The following is a 22,061-nucleotide window of genomic DNA, read 5'->3' as shown; positions in this document are numbered from 1 at the left end:
ACTGATCAGTGATTGGGCACACACCTGACTGAAATTGTTTGGTAAAAATTGGTTTCAATTGCTCTTTAAGTCTCCCTAAGATTTTGGGTTACTGAAAAGGAAGTGAATCAATAATGTCTCCAAATTAAAAGGAGGTGACTCAAATTTAACAGGAAGTAACCTGTTAATGCCCAAAAATGAACAGGAAGTGAGCTGCAAGTGCACACAAAAGACTGTCTGAGAATGCTTTAGCTTCAAGGCCACTGACAGCGCTAATCGTCCAATCCAGTCAAAATTTCGCTATCAATGGCATCCAGAGAGCTAACACTATCCTAATGGAAGATTTTGCAGTCGCTGACTTCACCGAGGTTAAGGACAAGGTAACATACAGTGGGGAGAACAAGTATTTGATACACTGCCAATGGGAAAACCCATTGGCAGTGTATCAAATACTTGTTCTCCCCACTGTATATTAATCCCAAACTCTCCTTTTTGGTGCATGGCCATGAATAAAACAAATACACCCCCTAAAACGTTTTACAGCAGACGACAGTGATTTCCCAGGCATTAAACGCACCATCTGGAAATTTAAGTCCTTCTATATGGACGCTAACTTATATTTATAGCTTGTAGCGCAATTGAAGTGTTGTGTCTACATGGTATTTGTATACCGGCGTGTATGGTGCAGTTGTGTTGAATGCATGCATGTTTCTTTGTTACAGTTTCACAAACTTAAACAAATTACTTCATATAAAAACAAGAAAAGACCAAGCCTTGTGTTTCATTGGAGGACATAAAATGTTAGCTGGCTGTCAGGCAGTGCATAACGAACTGTTTTGGGCAGTAGACATATATATTTTTTTATTTCTTTAAGGCAGGGGTGGGCAATTAATTCCACAAAGGGCCGCAGTGGGTGCGGGTTTTTGTTGCAACCCATTAAGAGGACACCTTTTCACCAATCTGCTGTTTTACAAGTGCAATCAGTCGATTGCAGTCAGGTGCTTCTCATTTCTGCTGAAATCGCATTGGTTAAACTATCTGTGCTGGGTCAGTTGGAACAAAGACCAGGACCCACTGCGGCCCTCGAGGACCGGTTTGCCCACCCCTGCTTTAAGGGCTAAAAAGTAACAAAATAATCCAGAAATGCAATGGCATTGCCGAAAGAAACAAAAATATATATGTTTTATACTTCACGACACTCCCGGAAAAAGAGGAAGTACTGTAAACAGTACAGTACATGTTTGGAACTTTTGTACAAATTAAAAAAATAATAATAATAATAAAATCTTTCGGTATCAGATCGGGACTCTGTGTCGGCTGATTCTAGAAATCAGGTGACTCGGACTCTGGTGCAAAAATATGCGATTGGGACATCCCAAGTTTATTGTGCTTCCACTGTTTCCACCTTTCGTGAGGACAATGCGTGACATAAATAGCTCTGGTGGAAGTGTGTCTCATTTTTCCAGTGCTGCTACTTAAGTGGAACAACTGACTACAATGAATGAAGCAGATGAGCATAGGCAATGGCTTGATTGTCAACAACTGGCCACCAACTACAGTAAAAATAAGAAAAAGAAGACAATCCAATACTGAATATTTTAATACATGACCAGTAGAAAGATTTGGTATATAGTAAATCTATTAAGATGTTGGTTGATTCTCAGAGTGAATGCAAGGAACAAAACGCACTTGGCTTTACAATACGTAAATCTTCTGTACCACTTTGTCTTAATTGCATTCTCTCTAATTGCAAATCTAAAAGTCTTAAAATTACCTAAGATGCAAGTTAGTGGAATGTGGGAGGAAGACATAGCGCTCAGGGAAAACCCACACAAGTAGAACATGCAAACGCAATACAGGAAAATCAAGAATGCAGGCTCCTGATGGGATGTCTATTGCTTTCAATGCCACAGAAAAGGTTCAAATATATATACGGTATATAATCAATTATCAGGCATTTTGTCAGCGAGAACACCTTGTATTAATTATATACGACTCGAGTGTATTTAAAGCAACACTGGGTAACTTTTCAACCTTTATAAAATATTTTCATAAAATTTGTTGACTGACAACTAGCTGAATGTCACCTCTTTTCAATCTTGAGGGTAAGCCTGTCACGATATGCAATAAGTCAAATCATCGCACGGTAAATAAAAATTGAGGGCGGTAATTTTCCCAGCTGCGATTTATCGCTGCGTGCGTGCGCGCATACATTTGTCTGTGCGTGTGCTGCGTGCACTCGGCACACGTGCATGTTGGTTGCATATGAGACTCCAGTAGCTTTCACAGATGTTTATTGGCTATCAACACGCCGTAGAATTAAAGTTCAGACATCCAAAATAAGGAAACACTTTTATATCAAACATTGTAAAACGTTACCATTGCTACATTGAGGCTAATGTAAAAAAGACAATGTACTAACTACTTTAGCCTGCTATAAAACATTGGGAGTCTTCTCCACAATGCAAAATTGCAGTTCAAAGGTGACACTTCAAACATGAAAACTCACTAGATTAAAGAATTTGGAAGCGATGCGAGCAATAGGAAAAAAATCTATTACTGACGCCACGTGTTTGACAAAAGCGAAGTGCACTTTGTTTTTGTTTTTTTACTGAGTGTAAAGCTTACGGTTAGTGGCTTAGCAAACATAGTTCTGGTGAACATTTAAATAAAAGCAAGTCATGTTCAGATTTCTGGAGGCAATCGCATATACAGTACTTTGGATTCTACACTAAGAATAAATTTAAAATGACACCCATTATGAAAAATCTGATTGGCGATGATAATATGATGTAATAAATTATAATAATTTAGCTTCAAATTTGTTGCTTACGCACTTTGCAGGAAAGATGACAGTCATTTTGGATCACATTGTTACTTTTGATGGGCTCTAATTGGCAGCCAACAAAAATGACATTGGGTTTCTCACCTATTTCATATTCTGCACTTAACTCTTTAAAACGCTTTAAAATGACTCATTATACATTGTGTTTTATCTAATATTTCATAAATTTTAATATATTTTCTGTTTTACTCAAGAATAACTATTTATTGCATTTAAATAGGTGATTTATTACAATGTATTGTCACTATTCGTGGTTGAATAGGTAAAAAAAAAAAGGCAATAATATCGCATGTCGGCAATAATTTATTTATATTTGTTATCGCGACAGGCCTACTTCAGGGGGTTTGTATCGCTTTCACCGGCACTAATTAACTTTGAGGAGGGCCTGCCACACACAAAAAAAACCTGCAAATGTGCTGAGTGCTTTACGGCATACATCACATCCACCTTTCCCCATTCATTATAAAGACAGAATTCGATGCTAACGCTTTCGCGCGAATTCTGCAAAGATGGCAGAGCAACGAAAGAGATAAAAAGTTTTGTATGAGGAAGAAAAAGAAAGGGGCGCTACCAGGATATACAGAATAAATATAGACCCGGCTTTCACTCGCAGGTGTGATGCCCCGTCAGCCCTGACGAGTTCGGGTGGGGTGGGGCGGTTAGCCACACGATTGCTAACTGTCATATGCTATTGTTTAGCCACAACTGGATTCAATACCTCATTACTTTTCATCCCTTACACAGCCGCTGGAAACAGAATTGTTTAAGCCATCTGCAGGCGACCATTATGATTTTACGACACAATGCGGGTGTGCGCTGGTCCTCATGGGAAACGCAGTCTTCCTTAAAGTGCGTATGACACAAAAAAGCATGTTTTTTTTCATATTCCACATGGTGTTTTATGCTCCTAAATGAAATGGACCGCTTGGATGTGTGTGGAAGCGATCGTTTTATATATTCGATTTTTAAATCCCACGCCATGAAAATGAGTGATTTATGGCTTCAGTCTCGGGTTTAGGACGAATGCGAATGTGACCTCAACCGGGTCAGCATCTCCCACTACAGCATTGCTTTATAGCATGCAAATGGACTGCAGATCCAGCTGATGTTGCAGATTAATTCATTTATTTTTCGCATCACGCCAGCCAAACGGCTGCAGAAAATTGTTGCTGCATCAGGGAGGGGCGAGCCTTTTTTGGGTTCCAAAAGGTTCCCGTTCACCGCGGATAATGGCCAAAACAAGCCCTTCTACTGTGGGACCATTGGACTTACGAGGAAGTGAGTAAAGATTGTATTTTGTATTATGTCAAATACTGGGATCATGGCACACGTTTTAATACAGAGGTAGCTTGCATTTTGTGGCTGATTGTCCACCAAAAATGCCCCTCGGCCGATGACCGGCGGCTTGTCGCCCCCCCCCCCCCCAGGCAAAGCACTATACTCGGCTTATTGCCCACTTCGTGTGCCCGGTGTTCTGTCAAATTTTAAACCCCATCAGAAATGGCAACTTTGTGTTAAAAATGGCTGCGAATACAGCGATTACCAAGTAAACACTACAAACTTTAATTAAAGGACTATTTACTTACGTTTGATGTCAATCTGCGGTTCTCGTCGCATTTTCCTTGTTCTGAATAATTCCCCCTCAGTTGGTTGAATTCTAAAACAGATGAAACCATGACCCTGCCAACGTCATCCTCCTGATGGGGACGCTAGAGCCCTATAAATGGCTAAATGGCGGATTAAAAGACAAGTTTCTCGTCTTCTGCGCTTTGCCAAATTGTTGTATATAATTGAATCGTCTCAAAATATGATTTTAATTCACATAATAATGCTTTTTAAGACTTTTTTTATCCTGTCGTGCCCACTTTAAGGCAAAACACAGGCTTGGTTAAAATCTACCAAAAATGAGAAGTTACCAAGTGTTGCTTTAATTCTTTGCCTGCCTTTGACAACGACACATCCAATTCATTTAACTTTGGGAGGACTGGCTGTGCATGTTCATCATTCAGTGGCACTGACAGCGCTAGATGTCCAATTCCTTTTTGTCTGAGAGGGGGTTCATTTGCCCCTCCAAGTCCAAATGAATTGGACATCTACTGCTGTCAAGATAATTTTACACAATTTCTAAAACATTTACCAATGCCTCAATGATACTGATGCTTAATCAATTAAAAGCTTAACACGATATTGTTGACACCAAAATCTTTACAAATATGCTATTTTGAACTGTCCAGGTTTTTTTTTTTTTTAATCGTTTACTAGTTTATGCACATATTTATTTAATAACAAAAAAAATAAAATGTGGTACATATGTATATTTTGTGCCAAAATAAGCAACAACAAAAACACGACAAAAAAAAAACAAATGGGCATAAAATATTTAGATGGTTTAGTGGTGCGCAAAAACTGAAGTGGTGTGCCAGGTCTTTGAATGAGGGCAATCAAAAACATTTCAGCATAAAATACTTAGACTACATATGTCTTCTGTCATCAGAGCCACTGCTGTAGTAGTATCCCGAGAACACCTTAGTGGCAAAAAACAGCTTCAACAACAATGTAGTTCTATGATGAAAATCAAAAATGTTGCTACAATAGTGCTGCAAGTGGAGTGGCCAAATTGTAGCATTTTACGATAATTCGTTGTGAGTTTACAATGTGTTTGCAATTCTGGTCATGTTTTTTCTTCGCACGCTAGATGGACTGTGTACGGACCTCTCTGGAGTGTTGACGTTTCTCGGAGCCGTTTAGAAGCGGCGTCGCTTCGCCAGCGGTACCGGATTCGTCAGCTCGGCTCGACCACGACACTTTCTTCGTGATGTTAGCCATGGCAGGCCCCCGGCACTTCCGACGGCTTGTTCTGTTACTTCATGAATTATAATAAATGATAAACAAGAGCCATTTTCTCCTAGTTCCCCATGATCGTCATCCCCCTGTGACTCGTGACGCTTTTAGTAAGGGTCCCGTGCCGGACCAAAATGTCCCAAACACATACGGTCATAGATATCACGTATATAATGCTAGATGATTAAAGATGGAGTTGACGGCATAGGTTACTGGCGGTCATTTTGGGTCGGGGAAATTCTACCAATTACTCCCCCCAAGGAAGACGAAAACGTTTCGCGCCCCCAGCCCAACTCTCTGCCGCCCTGTAAATAGTATAGTTTCTCTATGAAATTATTATTATTATCATTATAAGTACTCCTCTGCATAACATTGTGTGCTTTTTAATACTGAAGAAAAAAGTAATACGGTGTATCAGTAATGTTACCAGGACGCCAGGTGTGGGGGGAGCTACAATGCTCAAATAGGTCGAAATCCAGCGTAGGGCTATTGCACCTTAAAACGTGTGGTTTTCTCCTTGAGATAACTGTTGTTGGGATTTGGTCTAAACAAATAAAAGTTTATTTGATTTTATTTGACTTAGAACACATCCATAACTGAACAGTATGGACGTGCAGGTGACAATGTTTTTTTTTAGGTAACGTATTGTGGTTCCTCGGTTTTATTATTAATATTATTGTTATTCTTTGGTCCGAAGCTCCTTTGAGCTCAATTTGACCCCCTTAGAATGCTTCAAAATGCACCAAAATCGGCAGGCAGGTCAAGACAGGTGCAATCTTTGATACTGTGTAAAGACAAATTCCAAATACACTATGTAGCACCCCTTAGCAGTCATTCTTTGTCCCGCCGATGCTATGAGCCCTACTTTGACTCCCTCAGAATGCTTCAAAACTCACCAAACTCAACAGCCAGGTGAACACTGGTGAAAACTTTGATAAAATGTAAAAAAAATAAATAAATAAATAAAATAAATAAATAAAAATATGCGTAAATGTGTGAAGCGCCCCCTAGGAACAAAACCAACATTTCTTTTGGTAGAGGAGGTAACAACGCAAAGGTTAAAACTTAGAACACATCAGTACGATATGAATGGGATACCATACGTGGTGCCCAGACTGCCGTTAGTACTACATCCAGTTTTCTTTGTGTGGGCAGCGCGTGTCCGTGGGTGGGCACTGCCAACCTCTGCCCCTCAGCCTAATACTTCGTAGCACAAACTTTAGACAAAATATTTTGCGAACAACCATTTCCCGTATCCATCAATGAGCTTATTACAATGCTCTGCTGGAATTTTAGACCAGTCTTCTTTGGCCAACTGCTCCTGGTCTCTGAGATTTGAAGGGGGCCTTCTACAAACTGCCATTTTCAGATCTCTCCACAGGTGTTCTATGGGATTCGCGTCTGGACTCATTGCTGGCAGCTTTAGAAGTCTCCAGTGCTTTCTCTCAAACCATTTTATTTTATTTTTAAATTATTATTATTTTTTTTCTTAAAACCTGTCCGGTTCAGCTGTTTGATACGGAGAATGGAAGTCTAAGTGCCCGGATAGTCTGAACAGTTTTAATGTTTCACATTAAGTGTCTGACATACTCCCATTGTGATCATTCAAAATACCTCGTTTATATGACAAAGCAGCGAACAGGACTGGGTTATGGGGGAACAGAAGAAAAGAAACACAAGAGAAGAAAGAAAAGAAACACAAACAACAACAAGAAATACATTGAACTCCTAACTGCACCTAACTACTAACTACTAATATGTTGGTGCTATCGTCAGCTAAATGTACTTCCGGTTGACACCATGTGGGGGGCCTGTTGACCAGGGAAAGAGGGGGAAGGAGGTGGGGGAGTCTATAAGCTAAGTGATAGAAAGGGGTAGAGTGTACACAAATCATCTCTGTGATCTAGAACCCAGTAATCGTGTGAATCCCTTGTGAGTGTAAGCCCGTTGGCGACCGACCCTATGCCGCCCCATCGCCAATCCCGGCACCGGGACCCCTCACCCGAGCGCACCCAACCACATCCAGCCGCGCGCGAGCCCCACCGGGCATGCAACAGCCACGCTGTTATTTAGTTTTTAAATTAAATAAGCCTGTCTAACTCTTTCCTATTTTCTGTTGCATTGCCCTTTTATCGCACTAATTCAACAAGCTTGTTCTTTTTTCTTTTCTTTTTTTTTTTTTTTTTTTTTTTTTTGCTGTTCCAGAAAACATTTGCATTTGAACCAATCAGAGCGAACTATCCATACTGATCACATGTCAGTCTGTCAGCCAATTGAACGAACAAATGGACAGCAGAGTCCAAGGTGGATGTGTATGCGCGCATCGGTCTCATCAGAATCTCATAAACTGCTGCAGTTTGGAGAGCTCCATGGAATAAATAAATAATAAATATCAGTCAAAACGAATTACGCTACACAGGAACTTTATTATGCTTGATGTTAACATTTTCGTATGTAAATTTGACGTTGGTAGATTGTTTTCTTCTTGGAGATGAGATGTGTATGTGGCAGCCTGGTAGTTTTTTTTTTTTAACATGGGGTTTTGACGATTGCCATCAAGTTTTTTGGGATCAAAGCACGTTCCGCCCCATTCTGGCCCTGAATCTTTTACCACAACGTTGTTCTGGGCCGTTCCAGAACACTTTCACCCCTGCACAGTATGTCTCATTTACATCACAATTATTATCGTTTTTCTTTTGATTTAATTATTCTCTTGGAAAAAAGGGGGAAATATGTATTATATGTATCTCTCTGCAATGCTGTTAAATCTGTCTGTAGTAACTTAGTAACTGTAGTAACATATTTTTAGAAAATTGGATTAATTCTTGGTCCTTTCAGTATATCAGTCTCAAGCAGAATATTAATTATCCCTCCAAAATCCAATTTATTTTGTTTTCTTCTTTCGTTGTAATTTATTTATGAGTTTATTTGTAATTTCCCCTTTAATTTGCTGGACTTTCAATCTTCTTTCAGTTGACCCCTTTAATTAATCCCCTAGTGTTCTTTCCACCGGTATTTTAGCACTTCCCTTTCCATTTATTCACTCAACTTTCAGTGTCTAATCTTTTTAACAAAATAGTTTTAACCCTGTTTTTTGGCGTGTGTTTTAAATTCCCACCTACAAACCACTATTAACTCCAGACTACATGTAAGTTATTTTCCATAGTGTGTGACCTGCTTGTGTCTAATGCGTGTACTAAACTGAAGTGGGAAGCGTGATTTTGTGAGCTAAGCAACTGTACTTTTAGGATCCTTCTGACTCTGGGACTTCGCTTCTGCTTTTACTTTCCATATGAGTAGCTCAGTGGGGTAATCCCACTATCCTGTGCTTCCTATTATGCTTTCCGATCATGCCTTTTTCTACCCATGCTGATGAATGTTTATCTTTCTGTGCCACTGATGGCACTAGACGTCCAATCCAATCCATCTCGCATCAGTGGCAGCCAATGAGTAAACATATAACATCTTACATGTTGTCAACAAATATCTTGATTTTGTAAATCTTTTACTCTCAAATGCATCGAACGATTTTTATTTTGTGTTTTTGTTGGATTAAAAAAACAATAAAATTTATATTTAAGTGTATCCAATTGGACAACAGTGTATTTTTTGTAAAGTCTACAAGATTTCAACTGAGTAAGAGTTTGGTCATAGAGTAACAGTCACCAAAAATTCCACTTGGTCGTCATTTCCAAAAGTCCAGTGGTGATACTTCTCACTTTCACTTTCATGCTGCGCCTCAGAAGCCACAGTGGTCATTTCTTGTTAACCAGGAATTCCTGCTTCACACCCCTTTTTCGATAAAAATGAGACTGATATGGGACAAATATACACTTTGTTGACAACTTGAACATATTTGGGATCTTTTATCAAGTCTTCAGTGGCGCAGTGCTCCTTCGCTGACATGGCTGAAGACAGTCCTTTGCTAAACAGGGGAGAAACATCACTAATGCCTAAGGTAACAGACACAAAACTCACGCTTATTCTACTTAGTACTAAGAAATAATGTGCTGATGTCCAGGACTGAAGGTGGTTTTCAATTTTTGGACTTGAATTATGCTTTTAATGTTAAATGGTTAAAAGCAAATCACCAAGCTCAATTTGGTATTTAATCCTAAATATATTCAACAGTGTGGGAGGATTCAATTTTAATTGTCATGTAATTACAAGGTTTAAAAATTGCCAGTGAAAATGTCCGGGTTTTTTTTCAACAAGGTTTGTTATCTTAAATATAACTTTTCCCCACATAAATCTTTCATTAGGAAAAATGAACTAAAAGTAACTAAAAGTAACAAATTACTGTATTTTCCGCACTATAAGGCATGGCAGAGTGTAAGGCACACCTTCAATGAATGGCCTATTTTAAGACTTTTTTCATATATAGGGCCCACCGCATTGTAAGCCGCAGTAGAAGTAGTTGTTGGTGTTGCGTTATGCATCAACTAGATGAAGCTGCACTAAAGGGAATGTCGTGCTATGATTGACCAATACTGATCCGTATATAAGGCGTTTCGGATTATAAGGCACACTATCCGCTTTTGAGAAAATTAAAGGCTTTTAGGTGCGCCTTATAGTGCGGAAAATACGGAACCCTTCACACAAAATTGGGAGAAAAATCATATTTACTTTAAAGATTTGGTCAAAGGTAATGAACACCTCATTTTTGCACTAAAAACTAAATTTCTGCAAGAAATGCACGAACAAACACATAAGAGAATCTTTTTTATAGAAACAGGAAATTGCACCACGTGAAAAATTCTTATGGAATGCTAAATTTATTCATATTAAATAGAGTTAGATGTGGCTTGTTCCTTTTAAAGTGTTCATTTTAATCAAAGTAAGGGAATTGCATTTGAAGATTGTGCACAATAAATACCCAACTAATGCATACCTGGCTCGTTTTAGGTATGTTGACAACAAATTTTCTTTTTTTAAGAGTGAATCTGAAAATGTGACTCATTTGTTTCACGCTTTCCCTGTTAGTGCTTAATTTTGGATTGAACTAAAAAAATACGGTACCTCGACATACGATCGCTTCGACACAAGAACTTTTCAACATCCGACATAAAATTTGACTCGCCATTTGTTCCTACACCCGACGACATGCTGTAAATACAACGATTTATGACAGCGCCGCAGTTTTTTTGTTTTGCCGCAAGAGCGACACACGGCAGATTTTCTTGTGAGAGAAATCAACACAGGTTCCAATAAGGTTAATGCAGGTGATGAAAAAAGGAAAAAGGTGACGCTTGCTAGAGGCGTGCAAAATTTCCGATTCTTATTCGCGATTCGGCCCTTGAAGATTCGAGAACGATTCACAAACTTCCAAATTCCGATTATTGAATTATACCAGGTAAAGCGGAACTAAAACACAGTCAGCGCGGTCTTCGGGACTCTATGTGGAACAGACCGAGAGTAAATATCATGTTCTACTCATGCAGCTAGATAAAAAAAACAATAATACCTGACTGCGGCCAACAGCTGCTACAAATAACGCCCAGTTGCTAGATGCTACAAACATACGGCCACATACTGCAACGGTAGATATCACATATATGTAGAACTTGATGCGAAATGACATGACTGCGGCGGTAGAACATCTATAGAGAACTAGATACGAAATGACAGACTTGCCGGCGTTAGTAAACAGCCGCCATCTTAAAGCAGATGGCTCTGTTGTAGTGAACCTAATAAATTTTGTATCTAAAATACTCCTTAATCGGCAATATCTTGACTTCAATCTATCTTTAAATGATGAAACAGTTTTAAAACTTTGACATGTCAAAAGTAGACAGAAGGGAAATTATGGAATAACGGGAGCAATTTTTACAACTTTAACGGTTGATTCACAACATTAAATCACTCGAATGTAGTTTAAAGCTGCTGATACAGAATTGGGACTTGAGTATTTTATTTACCGTTTTTAACTGTTAACTTGATACTGCAATATTTGTTTTAGCATGAGAGGAATTTTTGAAAAATGTAACTAATGTACAAAACATTAAAAGTGTGGTGGGGGGGGGGGGGGCATCAATAATCGATTTATAATCGAATCGGAGCCTCTGAATCGTAATCGTAATCGAAATTGTTAGGTGCCCCAAGATTCCCACCTCTAATGCTTAGCATTGAAATGAAGATAGTAATGATTGAAAAATATGAGCGTGGTCTGCGCATCCATGAACTGGCTAAACAATAAGGTCGTACAGTGTCTACGGCAGGGGTCCCCAAACTACGGCCCGGGGGCTGGATACGGCTCGCCTCCACATTTGGTCCGGCCCCCTGAACAATTTTTTTTTTTTTTTTTTTTAATTAACTTGTGTTATTTATTTCCTGGCTTTTTCTGTGAATAACCCAGAGAGAGTTATTTGGTTACTATCTATTTAATTAATAGTGTTATTACTATATTATATTATATTATATTGTATTACATTACATTACATTGTTATTATTTTTATTTTAATCACTTTTGTTCCGTGAAGAATCCAGAAAGGGTTATTTGATTGTGGCTTTCTGGAAAAACAATTCATTTTTACATTTAGGCACTCCTGCAATCTCCACACTTTTTCTTTTAAAAACTGACCCTGGCCCCTCATCAGAGAAGGGAAAAGTTATGTGGCCCTCACAAGAAAAAAGTATGGGGACCCCTGGTCTACGGTCTCGACGGTACTCCTCTGACCTCCGTTCGCCAGTCTTAATAAGTTAAGAAATCGGCAGCTTAGTCAGGTTTTTAACCATTTATCTCAGAACTTGTGCAACACAACACACCTACTGTCCACCGCAGTTGACACCAACAACAAAACATTAAAAAAGAAATTAAAATCTCTACGGCACCTTTCTCACTCTGTCACGTCAACCACACACACATATGTGCGTTCAGGTACAGCACACAAAAGACGATTGCCACATGAGAACCCGATTTGTTACATTATTACAGGAATTATTATTATTATCATTATCTTATTATTCCGATTTTTATTCATATTTGTTTTGGTTTGTGTAATTGCATTTGTAATAGTACCAACAGTATTTATTAAGTATTTACTGTAGGTTTTCAGGCTGTGGATCGAATTAATGGAATTGTAATGTATTCTTATGGGCCAATCCTGCTCGACATACTACTACTATTTCTACTAAAGGCTGATTTATGCTTCTGCCTTCCGGTGACGGCGTCATTGTGCGTTCGAAGTTCTGCATCATGGGTGGCTTTGTTTTTTTGTACTGCTTTGGGGGACTGTTGTCGAGTTCCTTTAGTTTTCCTCCGGTCATTGACAGCAATCGCAACGGAGATGGAACGTGAGTATTTGCAGCTGCAGCTAATCGTTACTGAACAACAAATGTTAATACAAATGTTGAAGTGCAGGCGACACAGAAGACATTTGCGAATGTTTGAAAACGGTGGTGTTGTGCTGAACTGGAAACAACGTTCTGAGCGGACCAATCAGAGTTCTTCGACTACACGTCACGCACGGTGACACGTAGTCAAGATTTTTGGAGGTACATAGGGTCGTAAATTGGGTCTGCGTTAACGGCGTAGGTCCGCCATCACCGCTACGCAGAAGCATAAATCAGCCTTTAAAACAATGTCCTGGAACTAATTAACTTCGTATGTAGAGGTACAACTGTAGATTTATTCATTAATCTTTATGTATTGTTGGGAAGAATTTCATATGCACTATAAATTTTTAAAATCAGCCCCAAATTCAGCCCCAAGTTTTTCTTGATTAAAGTTGAAATGTATTTCAAGTCACTTTATATGATAACAACAAAAACAAGTCTGCAATTGAAGCTCTCAGAACAATTTAACAATAATTTATTTAAGTATTTTAATTTATTGTCTTTGTCTCAGTATAAGATAAAAATGACGTACATACTGTATATATACGTAAACTGGTTGAGTTGTAGTTTTTGTACTTTCTATTGTTCAATTGAAATAAATAAATAATAATGTGATGATGCTGTGTGTGCAATATGTACATTTGAGCTCTGGCTTCCATCCGCTGGCCACCGTATCCAAAATAGTTACCAGCTATGCACACTGCCAAAAATAAATAAATAAATCAATAAAGCATTTGTTGCACTTCCCAATTGATGATAGACGTCCAATCGTGTGGCACCCAATCATCCTTCTGCTGTGAATTGTGAGTTTGTCACTAGTAGACGCCCAGTCCATTTGACTTTCTTTGTTAGCTGAAAGTCACGTCGGTCAGTTGTTGCCGATGATGTGAGGCCAAGGACCGGTTTAAGTAGGCTGCTGACGATGATCAGCGCCACTTGGTCCCAAGTTCACCCATCTGTGCAATCAAGGCAGTGACACAGATACAAAAACACAAGGAGGAGGGGCTCAGTTTGAATAATAGTATTCAAAAATTGAAACATTTACATCAACATAGAATAAATGCCTTCTCCCTCCATATGGGGTTATGCAAAAAAATTTGAATTACTTAACCTACAGGCATGGCAGATCACTTGAATACACTGGCAATTTTTTTCATGCTCGGTTGAATAACAGTCAAGCAGTGACTTCAAAACGTGATTTTGACTTTGAATAAAGCACTTATTATACAAATTTGCCGTCCGCTGATGTGTCGTGACTCCTGTATGCTCTTCTGTTTAGTTGACTTTTAGGTGTGCACTGACAGTGACGTCACACGTCGACCATTAAATTTCAGATTTTGAGGTCGGCCGGTCTGCACGGTCCACTCCGGAACACTGCATGACCTATCATTTGGACTGTCATAGAGCTGATAAAAACAAACAAACATGATATCAATACAGTTTTGGCATCGGCCGATACCACACATTCAGATGTGCCAAAAAGTGGTATCGGTGCAAACCATAAAACCGCTACTAGTTGGTGAAACTAAACTCATCTTCTTTTTTCGATTGCAGTTCAATAAACTGAAACTTTTCCTGGCTGTTTTTGTGGCCGTCTTGGGGAACTTCAATTTTGGCTATTCCCTGGTCTATCCGTCCCCCGTCCTACCTGTGCTCCAAAGTCCTGATGCGGACCCCCGGCTGAGGATGGACACTTCCCAGGCCGCAATATTTGGCTCAGTTTATATGCTGGGCGTAGCCGGCGGGGGATTCCTGGCCATGCTGCTTAATGACTTGATTGGCAGAAAGCTGAGCATCATGGTGTCAGCTGTGCCTTCTGCTTTTGGGTCAGATATTGTTCTGCATTTAAGAGGATAGAAAATTGTAGTCTGATCTGTCTTCAATGCACACTTGACTCTAGCCCTTTCAGAGAAAAACATAGTAATAATGAATAATATTCAAAGTATCTTTTTCATCACCATCGGACAGCTATTCAAAAGTTGACATTTACGATCTTTTATTATCTTGCCCATTATAGGGTAAGTGACTATTTTTGGTAATTAAAAATATTTTAAATGAAATACCAGCAATTATGTATCCGTGTATTTCATATGCTATATTATATATATATATATATATATATATATATATACAGTGCCTTGCAAAAGTATTCCGCCCCCTTGAATCTTGCAACCTTTCGCCACATTTCAGGCTGCAAACATAAAGATATGAAATTTAATTTTTTTGTCAAGAATCAACAACAAGTGGGACACAATCGTGAAGTGGAACAACATTTATTGGATAATCAGTCGTACACTGCACAAATCTGGCCTTTATGGAAGAGTGGCAAGAAGAAAGCCATTTCTCAAAGATATCCATAAAAAGTCTCGTTTAAAGTTTGCCACAAGCCACCTGGGAGACACACCAAACATGTGGAAGAAGGTGCTCTGGTCAGATGAAACCAAAATTGAACTTTTTGGCCACAACGCAAAACGATATGTTTGGCGTAAAAGCAACACAGCTCATCACCCTGAACACACCATCCCCACTGTCAAACATGGTGGTGGCAGCATCATGGTTTGGGCCTGCTTTTCTTCAGCAGGGACAGGGAAGATGGTTAAAATTGACGGGAAGATGGATGCAGCCAAATACAGGAACATTCTGGAAGAAAACCTGTTGGTATCTGCACAAGACCTGAGACTGGGACGGAGATTTATCTTCCAACAGGACAATGATCCAAAACATAAAGCCAAATCTACAATGGAATGGTTCAAAAATAAACGTATCCAGGTGTTAGAATGGCCAAGTCAAAGTCCAGACCTGAATCCAATCGAGAATCTGTGGAAAGAGCTGAAGACTGCTGTTCACAAACACTCTCCATCCAACCTCACTGAGCTCGAGCTGTTCTGCGAGGAAGAATGGGCAAGAATGTCAGTCTCTCGATGTGCAAAACTGATAGAAACATACCCCAAGCGACTTGCAGCTGTAATTGGAGCAAAAGGTGGCGCTACAAAGTATTAACGCAAGGGGGCCGAATAATATTGCACGCCCCACTTTTCAGTTTTTTATTTGTTAAAAAAGTTTAAATTATCCAATAAATTTTGTTCCACTTCACGATTGTGTCCCACTTGTTGTTGATTCTTGACAAAAAATTAAAATTTTATATCTTTATGTTTGAAGCCTGAAATGTGGCGAAAGGTTGCAAGGTTCAAGGGGGCCGAATACTTTTGCAAGGCACTGTATATATATATATTATATATACATACAGTATATGTTTATAATTGTTTGTAATTATTGATCACTGTATTTTTTAAAAATAATTTTATAATTATGAAGACATTTATGACTTAATGCGACTTTAATAGAAAAAATTAAATGATTAGAAACAGAATTAGACACTGGTTACCGACCCAGGCAACACTCTCTAATTGATATTTTTTTCATAGTATTTAACATTGATCAAGCACCGTCAATGGCAGCCAATGAGTTAAAAGAGTGCCCTGTAAACATAATGATTTGTGAATGAAAGGGCTAGACTACAGCATGGAACATACTAAACACATAGTAATGTAACATGCACTTCTCAATTGATATACTGTAAAGTAGACATGGCATTTGTGATTTCATCATTTGTGTTTCAGTTACCTGCTGCTGGGAGGGGCTGTGGAATTATGGATGCTCCACCTAGGTCGTTTTCTTACAGGTGTCGCCGGGGGACTGACAGCGGCGTCCATACCTGTAGGTTGCAATGGTTACATTGTTTCTATTTTTAACCATTTATGCACGTTTTTCCACAATTATAACAATGGTGACAATGCAATATATATTTGTGGCCATATAGACGGGGGGGAATTACAAAAAAAGTTGAATTTACAGTAAAATACTGGAACCTGTGACTGCCAGAATAACACTGTTTAAAATAAATAAATAAATGAGAAAACCAAAAAAAAGTTCATTGTCAAATTAATAACAAACTACCATAAAAAGAACTGTAAATTCTGGTATCAAGGTATTTGTGTAATCAGTTTGGTGGTGATGACATCACAGCGATCGCGTTGTTGTTTTGCCTTTCTCCAACTTTAGTGAGAAATCATGCTCTTACTTTGACAAAATTGGCAGTCAGGTGAGCTGATGACTGAGCCAACATGACAGTCTTGTGTGAGCTGTCAGTATAGTCATTCAAGATCTCAGTCAGTCATGTTTTCCTTTCCTTTTCACCCCATTTAGCTGTTCTGTATTAGCTCAGTAGTTAGCACGTTTGACTGCCAAAATAATGGTCTGGTTTCAAATCTAGACTGGAGAGTGTAAGGATGTAACCACCATCAAGACTGGTTTCATATAAATTACAGTAACAATGTTGAATTGCACTACCATAATTTTCAGTTAAAAGATAAATCTACAAAGTTTTCCGTGAAATCGATGGTTAACGAAGAACTATACAAGAGGTGTCCAAATGATATTCACCGAGGGCCACTTTCAGAAAAATCGAAGGATGCAAGGGACCACTTGAAATCCTTCCACTCTCATTTGTCAAACACAACGATATACTGTATATCGTCACATCAAACATCACTGATATCCAGAGGTGGGTAGTAACGCGTTACATTTACTCCAAGTACATTTACTTTTGAAAGAAATGTACTTCTAAGAGTTGTTTTACCACGCCATACCATTTTAGTTTTGCTTGGTTAGATTTGTGAAGAAGAAACGCTACTCTTACACCGCTACATTAGGCTACATTACTACTTAAAAATTTCCTCTTTATTCTACATATTAGATTTGACTTTTTTTAATTCATAGAGCACTGCCCTCAACATGACTCGAAAGCACAGATTTTAAACTCTCTCCCAGTTATTGTTTAGCACCGATTGACCACAGAAAACCGTAGATGTGATCCTTTTAATATCATAATAGAAACTATGAAGGAACTATTCACTATTCAGCCATTCAAACTTGAACTATTTTTTCCTCTAGAGGGCACTCATGCACTTTGGACGAATGATGCTTCCTTTCTGTAGATTTTATTTCTCTCGTTGGAATTCAATATATTCCCCCCCCCCCCCCCCTTTGGCTTAATGCGGTTATGTAATAGGTTATAATAGAGTATAATAATATGTTCATATAGATAACTTTGTGCTGAAAAATAAAAATACCATTGTTTAAAAAAAAACAAAAAAAACATGGTAAGCAGTCAAAATGTTACTCATTACTTGAGTATTATTTTCACCATATACGTTTTTACTTGAACAGTACTTGATACATTTTGGATGACTTCTTTTACTTTCACTTGAGTAATATTAAATGTGTGTTCCAAAAGTATTGGCACCCCTGCAAATCTGTCAGATAATGCTCAATTTCTCCCAGAAAATACCAGAAAATGAAAAATGCTTTAGTAGTAATATCTTTATTTATTTTGCTTGCAATGAAAAAACACAAAAGAGAATAGGGGGAAAAAATTAAATCAGTATCATTTTACACAAAACTCCAAAAATGGGCTGGACAAAAGTATTGGAACCCTTTGAAAAATCATGTGATGCTTCTCTAATTTGTGTAATTAACAGCACCTGCTACCTAACAGGTGGTGGAAACAACTAAATCACACTTGCAGCCAGTTAAAATGGATAAAAAGTTGACTCAACCTCTGTCCTGTGTCTTTGTGTGTACCACACTGAACATGGAGAAAAGAAAGACCAAAGAATTGTCTGAGGACTTGAGAAGCAAAATTGTGAGGAAGCATGGGCAATCTCAAGGCTACAAGTCAATCTCCAAAGATCTGAATGTTCCTGTGTCTACCGTGCACAGTGTCATCAATAAGTGTAAAGCCCATGGCACTGTGGCTAACCTCCTTAAATGTGGACAGAAAAGAAAAATTGACGAGAGATTTCAACAAAAGATTATGCGGATGTTGGATAAAGAACCTCGACTAAAATCCAAACAAGTTCAAGCTGTCCTGCAGTCCGAGGGTACAACAGTGTCAACCCGTACAATCCATCGGTGTCTGAATGAAAAGGGACTCTATGGTAGGATAGCCAGAAAGCCTCCACTTCTGACCCAGAGACATAAAAAAGCCAGGCTGGAGTTTGCCAAAACTTACCTGAGAAAGCCAAAAACATGTTGGAAGAATGTTCTCTGGTCAGATGAGATAAAAGTAGAGCTTTTTGTGAAAGGCATCAACATAGGGTTTACAGGGGAAAAAAACGAGGCCTTCAAAGAAAAGACAATTATGCCCACAGTCAAACATGGCAGAGGTTCGCTGATGTTTTGGGGTTGCTTTGCTGCCTCTGACCACCAACAAATTTTGCTGCATAATGTAAGCCCCATTGTGAGAAAGTGGTCATGGGTCTCCCAGCATGACAATGACCCAAAACATACTTCAAAAAGCACTAGAAAATGGTTTGAGAGAATGCACTGGAGACTTCTAAAGCGGCATGCAATTCAGTCCAGACCTGAATCCCCATGTTAAAAAAAACTACGAGGCTGCCACATACCCATCTCATCTCCAAGAAGTAAAAAATCTACCAATGTCAGATTTACATACAAAAATATTAACAACAAGCATAATAAAGTGCCTTTTGTAGCGTAATTCATTTCGACTGATATTTATTATTTATTTATTCGCTGGAACTCTCCAAACTGCAGCAGTTTATGTGAGTCTGATGAGCCGAGTCGATGTGCCCATACACATCCACCCTGGAATCAGTTGTCCGTTTGTCCGTTCAATTGGCTGACAGACTGAAATGTGATCAGTATGGATAGTTAGCCCTGATTGGTTCAAATGCAAATGTTTTCTTGAATTAGTGCGATAAAAAGGGCAATGCAACAGAAAAGAGGAAAGAGTTAGAGAGGCTTATTTAATTTAAAAATAAAATAAAATGGTTTGAGAGAAAGCACTGGAGACTTTTAAAATGGCCAGCAATTAATCCAGACGTGACCCCATAGAACACCTGAGGAGAGATCTGAAAATGGCAGTTTGGAGATGGAACCCTTCAAATCTCAGAGCGCTGGAGCAGTTGGCCAAAGAAGAATGGTCTAAAATTCTAGTAGAGCATTGTAAGAAACTCATTGATGGATACCGGAAGCGGTTGTTCGCAGTTATTTCGTCTAAAGGTTGTGCTAACAAGTATTAGGCTGAGGATGCCAATACTTTTGTCCGGCCCATTTTGGGAGTTTTGTGTAAAATGATAATGATTTTTTTTTATTTTTTTTTTCCCCCATTCTCTTTTGTGTTCTTACATTGCAAGCAAAATAAATGCAGATATTACTACCAAAGCATTTGTAATTACAATCATTTTCTGGGAGAAACTGAGCATTATCTGACAGAATTGCTGGTGTGCCAATACTTTTGCATGTATATTTGCATAATATACTAGTATATATATATATATATATTTTTTTTTTTTAATCGCCTTTGTCAAAGCTAATTTCTTTATTCTTCAACTAAATTCTTCAACTAAAAAAAGCCTCTTAATTGTACTTCAAATGTTCCATGGCGTTTTTTTTTCAACATGGAGTTCTCAACTTTAAATATGTTTTATTATTCTTTGCATGTTTGCATGCCAAATTTAACCAAAGGTCAAAGAAAATCTTTAGCATAGACTGAGAAAGTTAGGATATCAAGAATATCAAGCCATATTGTTTTTGTATTAAAATGGTGGGCAGCAATTGATGCATTTTCATTAGTTTTTAAGATAGTAACTTACTTAATACATGATAATAACTTACTTAATACATTTATCACATGAAAATGCGAATTATGAGGACTTTTCTGTGATTATTGGTCTGACCAACTGAAGTTTTACAGTTATATGTTAAATACATTATATATATACAGTATATGTAATGTTTTGACCTCTGACCTAATGGGGAGAGTGTTTAAATGACTAGCGCTGTCTAGTGTTGAAGACAACAGAATGTAGGCTGAACTCAAGCTACTTTTGAGAGCCATTTTCAATATTTTCATAATTTGCTGCAGGCTGATAAAAACTGGGCCTCGGGGTGCAGCTGGCCCGCGGGCTGTAGTTTGGACACTGTTGCAATATGATAAAAATTTGACAAACAGGAACCGTAAATACAAGCTTGTTAATCACAAACAATTGTTCACAGTTACTGGACAGGGTGTTTAAAAAAAGCTTTTGTCTATCATCCAAATACTTCATCATTTCCATGCCAAGACAAATACACAATGATCTCATCTCAGGTGGCTGTACCTTCAAGTGAATTTCCACCACAGTGAGTTGGAAATGATGCATGCTTCTCCATTCCAGGTTTACATATCAGAGATCTCCCATAAATCACTCAGAGGAGCACTGGGAACTTTCCCTCAGATCACCGCTGTGTTCGGCGCACTGGCACTCTACGCTTTGGGTAAAAGTTTGCATAAAATCTATATTATGTAGATATATTATACTGTATATATATATACTATACGCACCAGATTGAAAGATGAACTCACTGTTACTTTTTGCATGAAATGACCATTATACTTCCAAAGACTTTCATTTGTTTGCCTGTCTGTGATCTTCCACTCTCCGTTGAAAAACGTTCCTAATCTCGGAGCCCTCTTCGTTATGAGGATATGGATCAATTAAGAGATATCTTTGATTCCATGATAATTTAGAAGTTTGTTTACCAATTTTAACTCTATGGCTGCCATTGTCAGTAATAGACGTACACTCCTTGGGAGGGGCGAGCAGCAATTGTTGGATCGCTGGGAAATCAAATTGGATTACGGTGATCCTTTGCTACTTCGTGTTCAAACTTTTTTCATTTAAAAGAATAAATAAATGAATAAATAAATACAATATTTCATTTAAAAATGTTCAGCATTTTTACATGTACAAATCATTCTTTTCTTTTATATAGTATATAATTTATATCATAATTATTAGGGCCCGAGCACTAAGCGTGCGAAGGCCCTATTGTTTTGCAAAGGATTATTATTATTATTATTATTATTATTATTATTATTATTATTATTATTATTATTATTATTCTTTTTTCAGGGCAAATGAAAATGGCCAATTTGGAGGCCTGAACATGCACGAAAAGTCACCAAAATTTGCACATACGTGCGGCTTTGCGT

The 22,061-nt window shown here is 38.3% G+C and overlaps 2 protein-coding genes across 2 annotated transcripts in view; one reads left to right on the top strand and one right to left on the bottom strand.

Moving 5' to 3' along the window:
* Positions 1-5,798, bottom strand: part of clcn7 (chloride channel 7) — a 46,719-nt gene extending 40,921 nt beyond the window's left edge. Inside the window, exon 1 of the mRNA XM_057861397.1 lies at positions 5,537-5,798. Within this exon, the coding sequence (XP_057717380.1) occupies positions 5,537-5,650 (114 nt within the window). The 5' untranslated portion in view covers positions 5,651-5,798. The remainder of the gene's footprint in view (positions 1-5,536) is intronic.
* A 3,616-nt stretch (positions 5,799-9,414) lies between these two features.
* slc2a6 (solute carrier family 2 member 6) overlaps positions 9,415-22,061 on the top strand; it is a 29,439-nt gene continuing 16,792 nt past the window's right edge. The window contains exons 1-4 of the mRNA XM_057861398.1: positions 9,415-9,623; positions 14,555-14,826; positions 16,621-16,717; positions 21,244-21,343. Of these exons, the coding sequence (XP_057717381.1) occupies positions 9,570-9,623; positions 14,555-14,826; positions 16,621-16,717; positions 21,244-21,343 (523 nt within the window). The 5' untranslated portion in view covers positions 9,415-9,569. The remainder of the gene's footprint in view (positions 9,624-14,554; positions 14,827-16,620; positions 16,718-21,243; positions 21,344-22,061) is intronic.

This window comes from Corythoichthys intestinalis, chromosome 16 (assembly GCF_030265065.1).
Source record: "Corythoichthys intestinalis isolate RoL2023-P3 chromosome 16, ASM3026506v1, whole genome shotgun sequence".
NCBI lineage: Eukaryota > Metazoa > Chordata > Actinopteri > Syngnathiformes > Syngnathidae > Corythoichthys > Corythoichthys intestinalis.
This window is presented reverse-complemented; position numbering and strand designations above follow the sequence as displayed.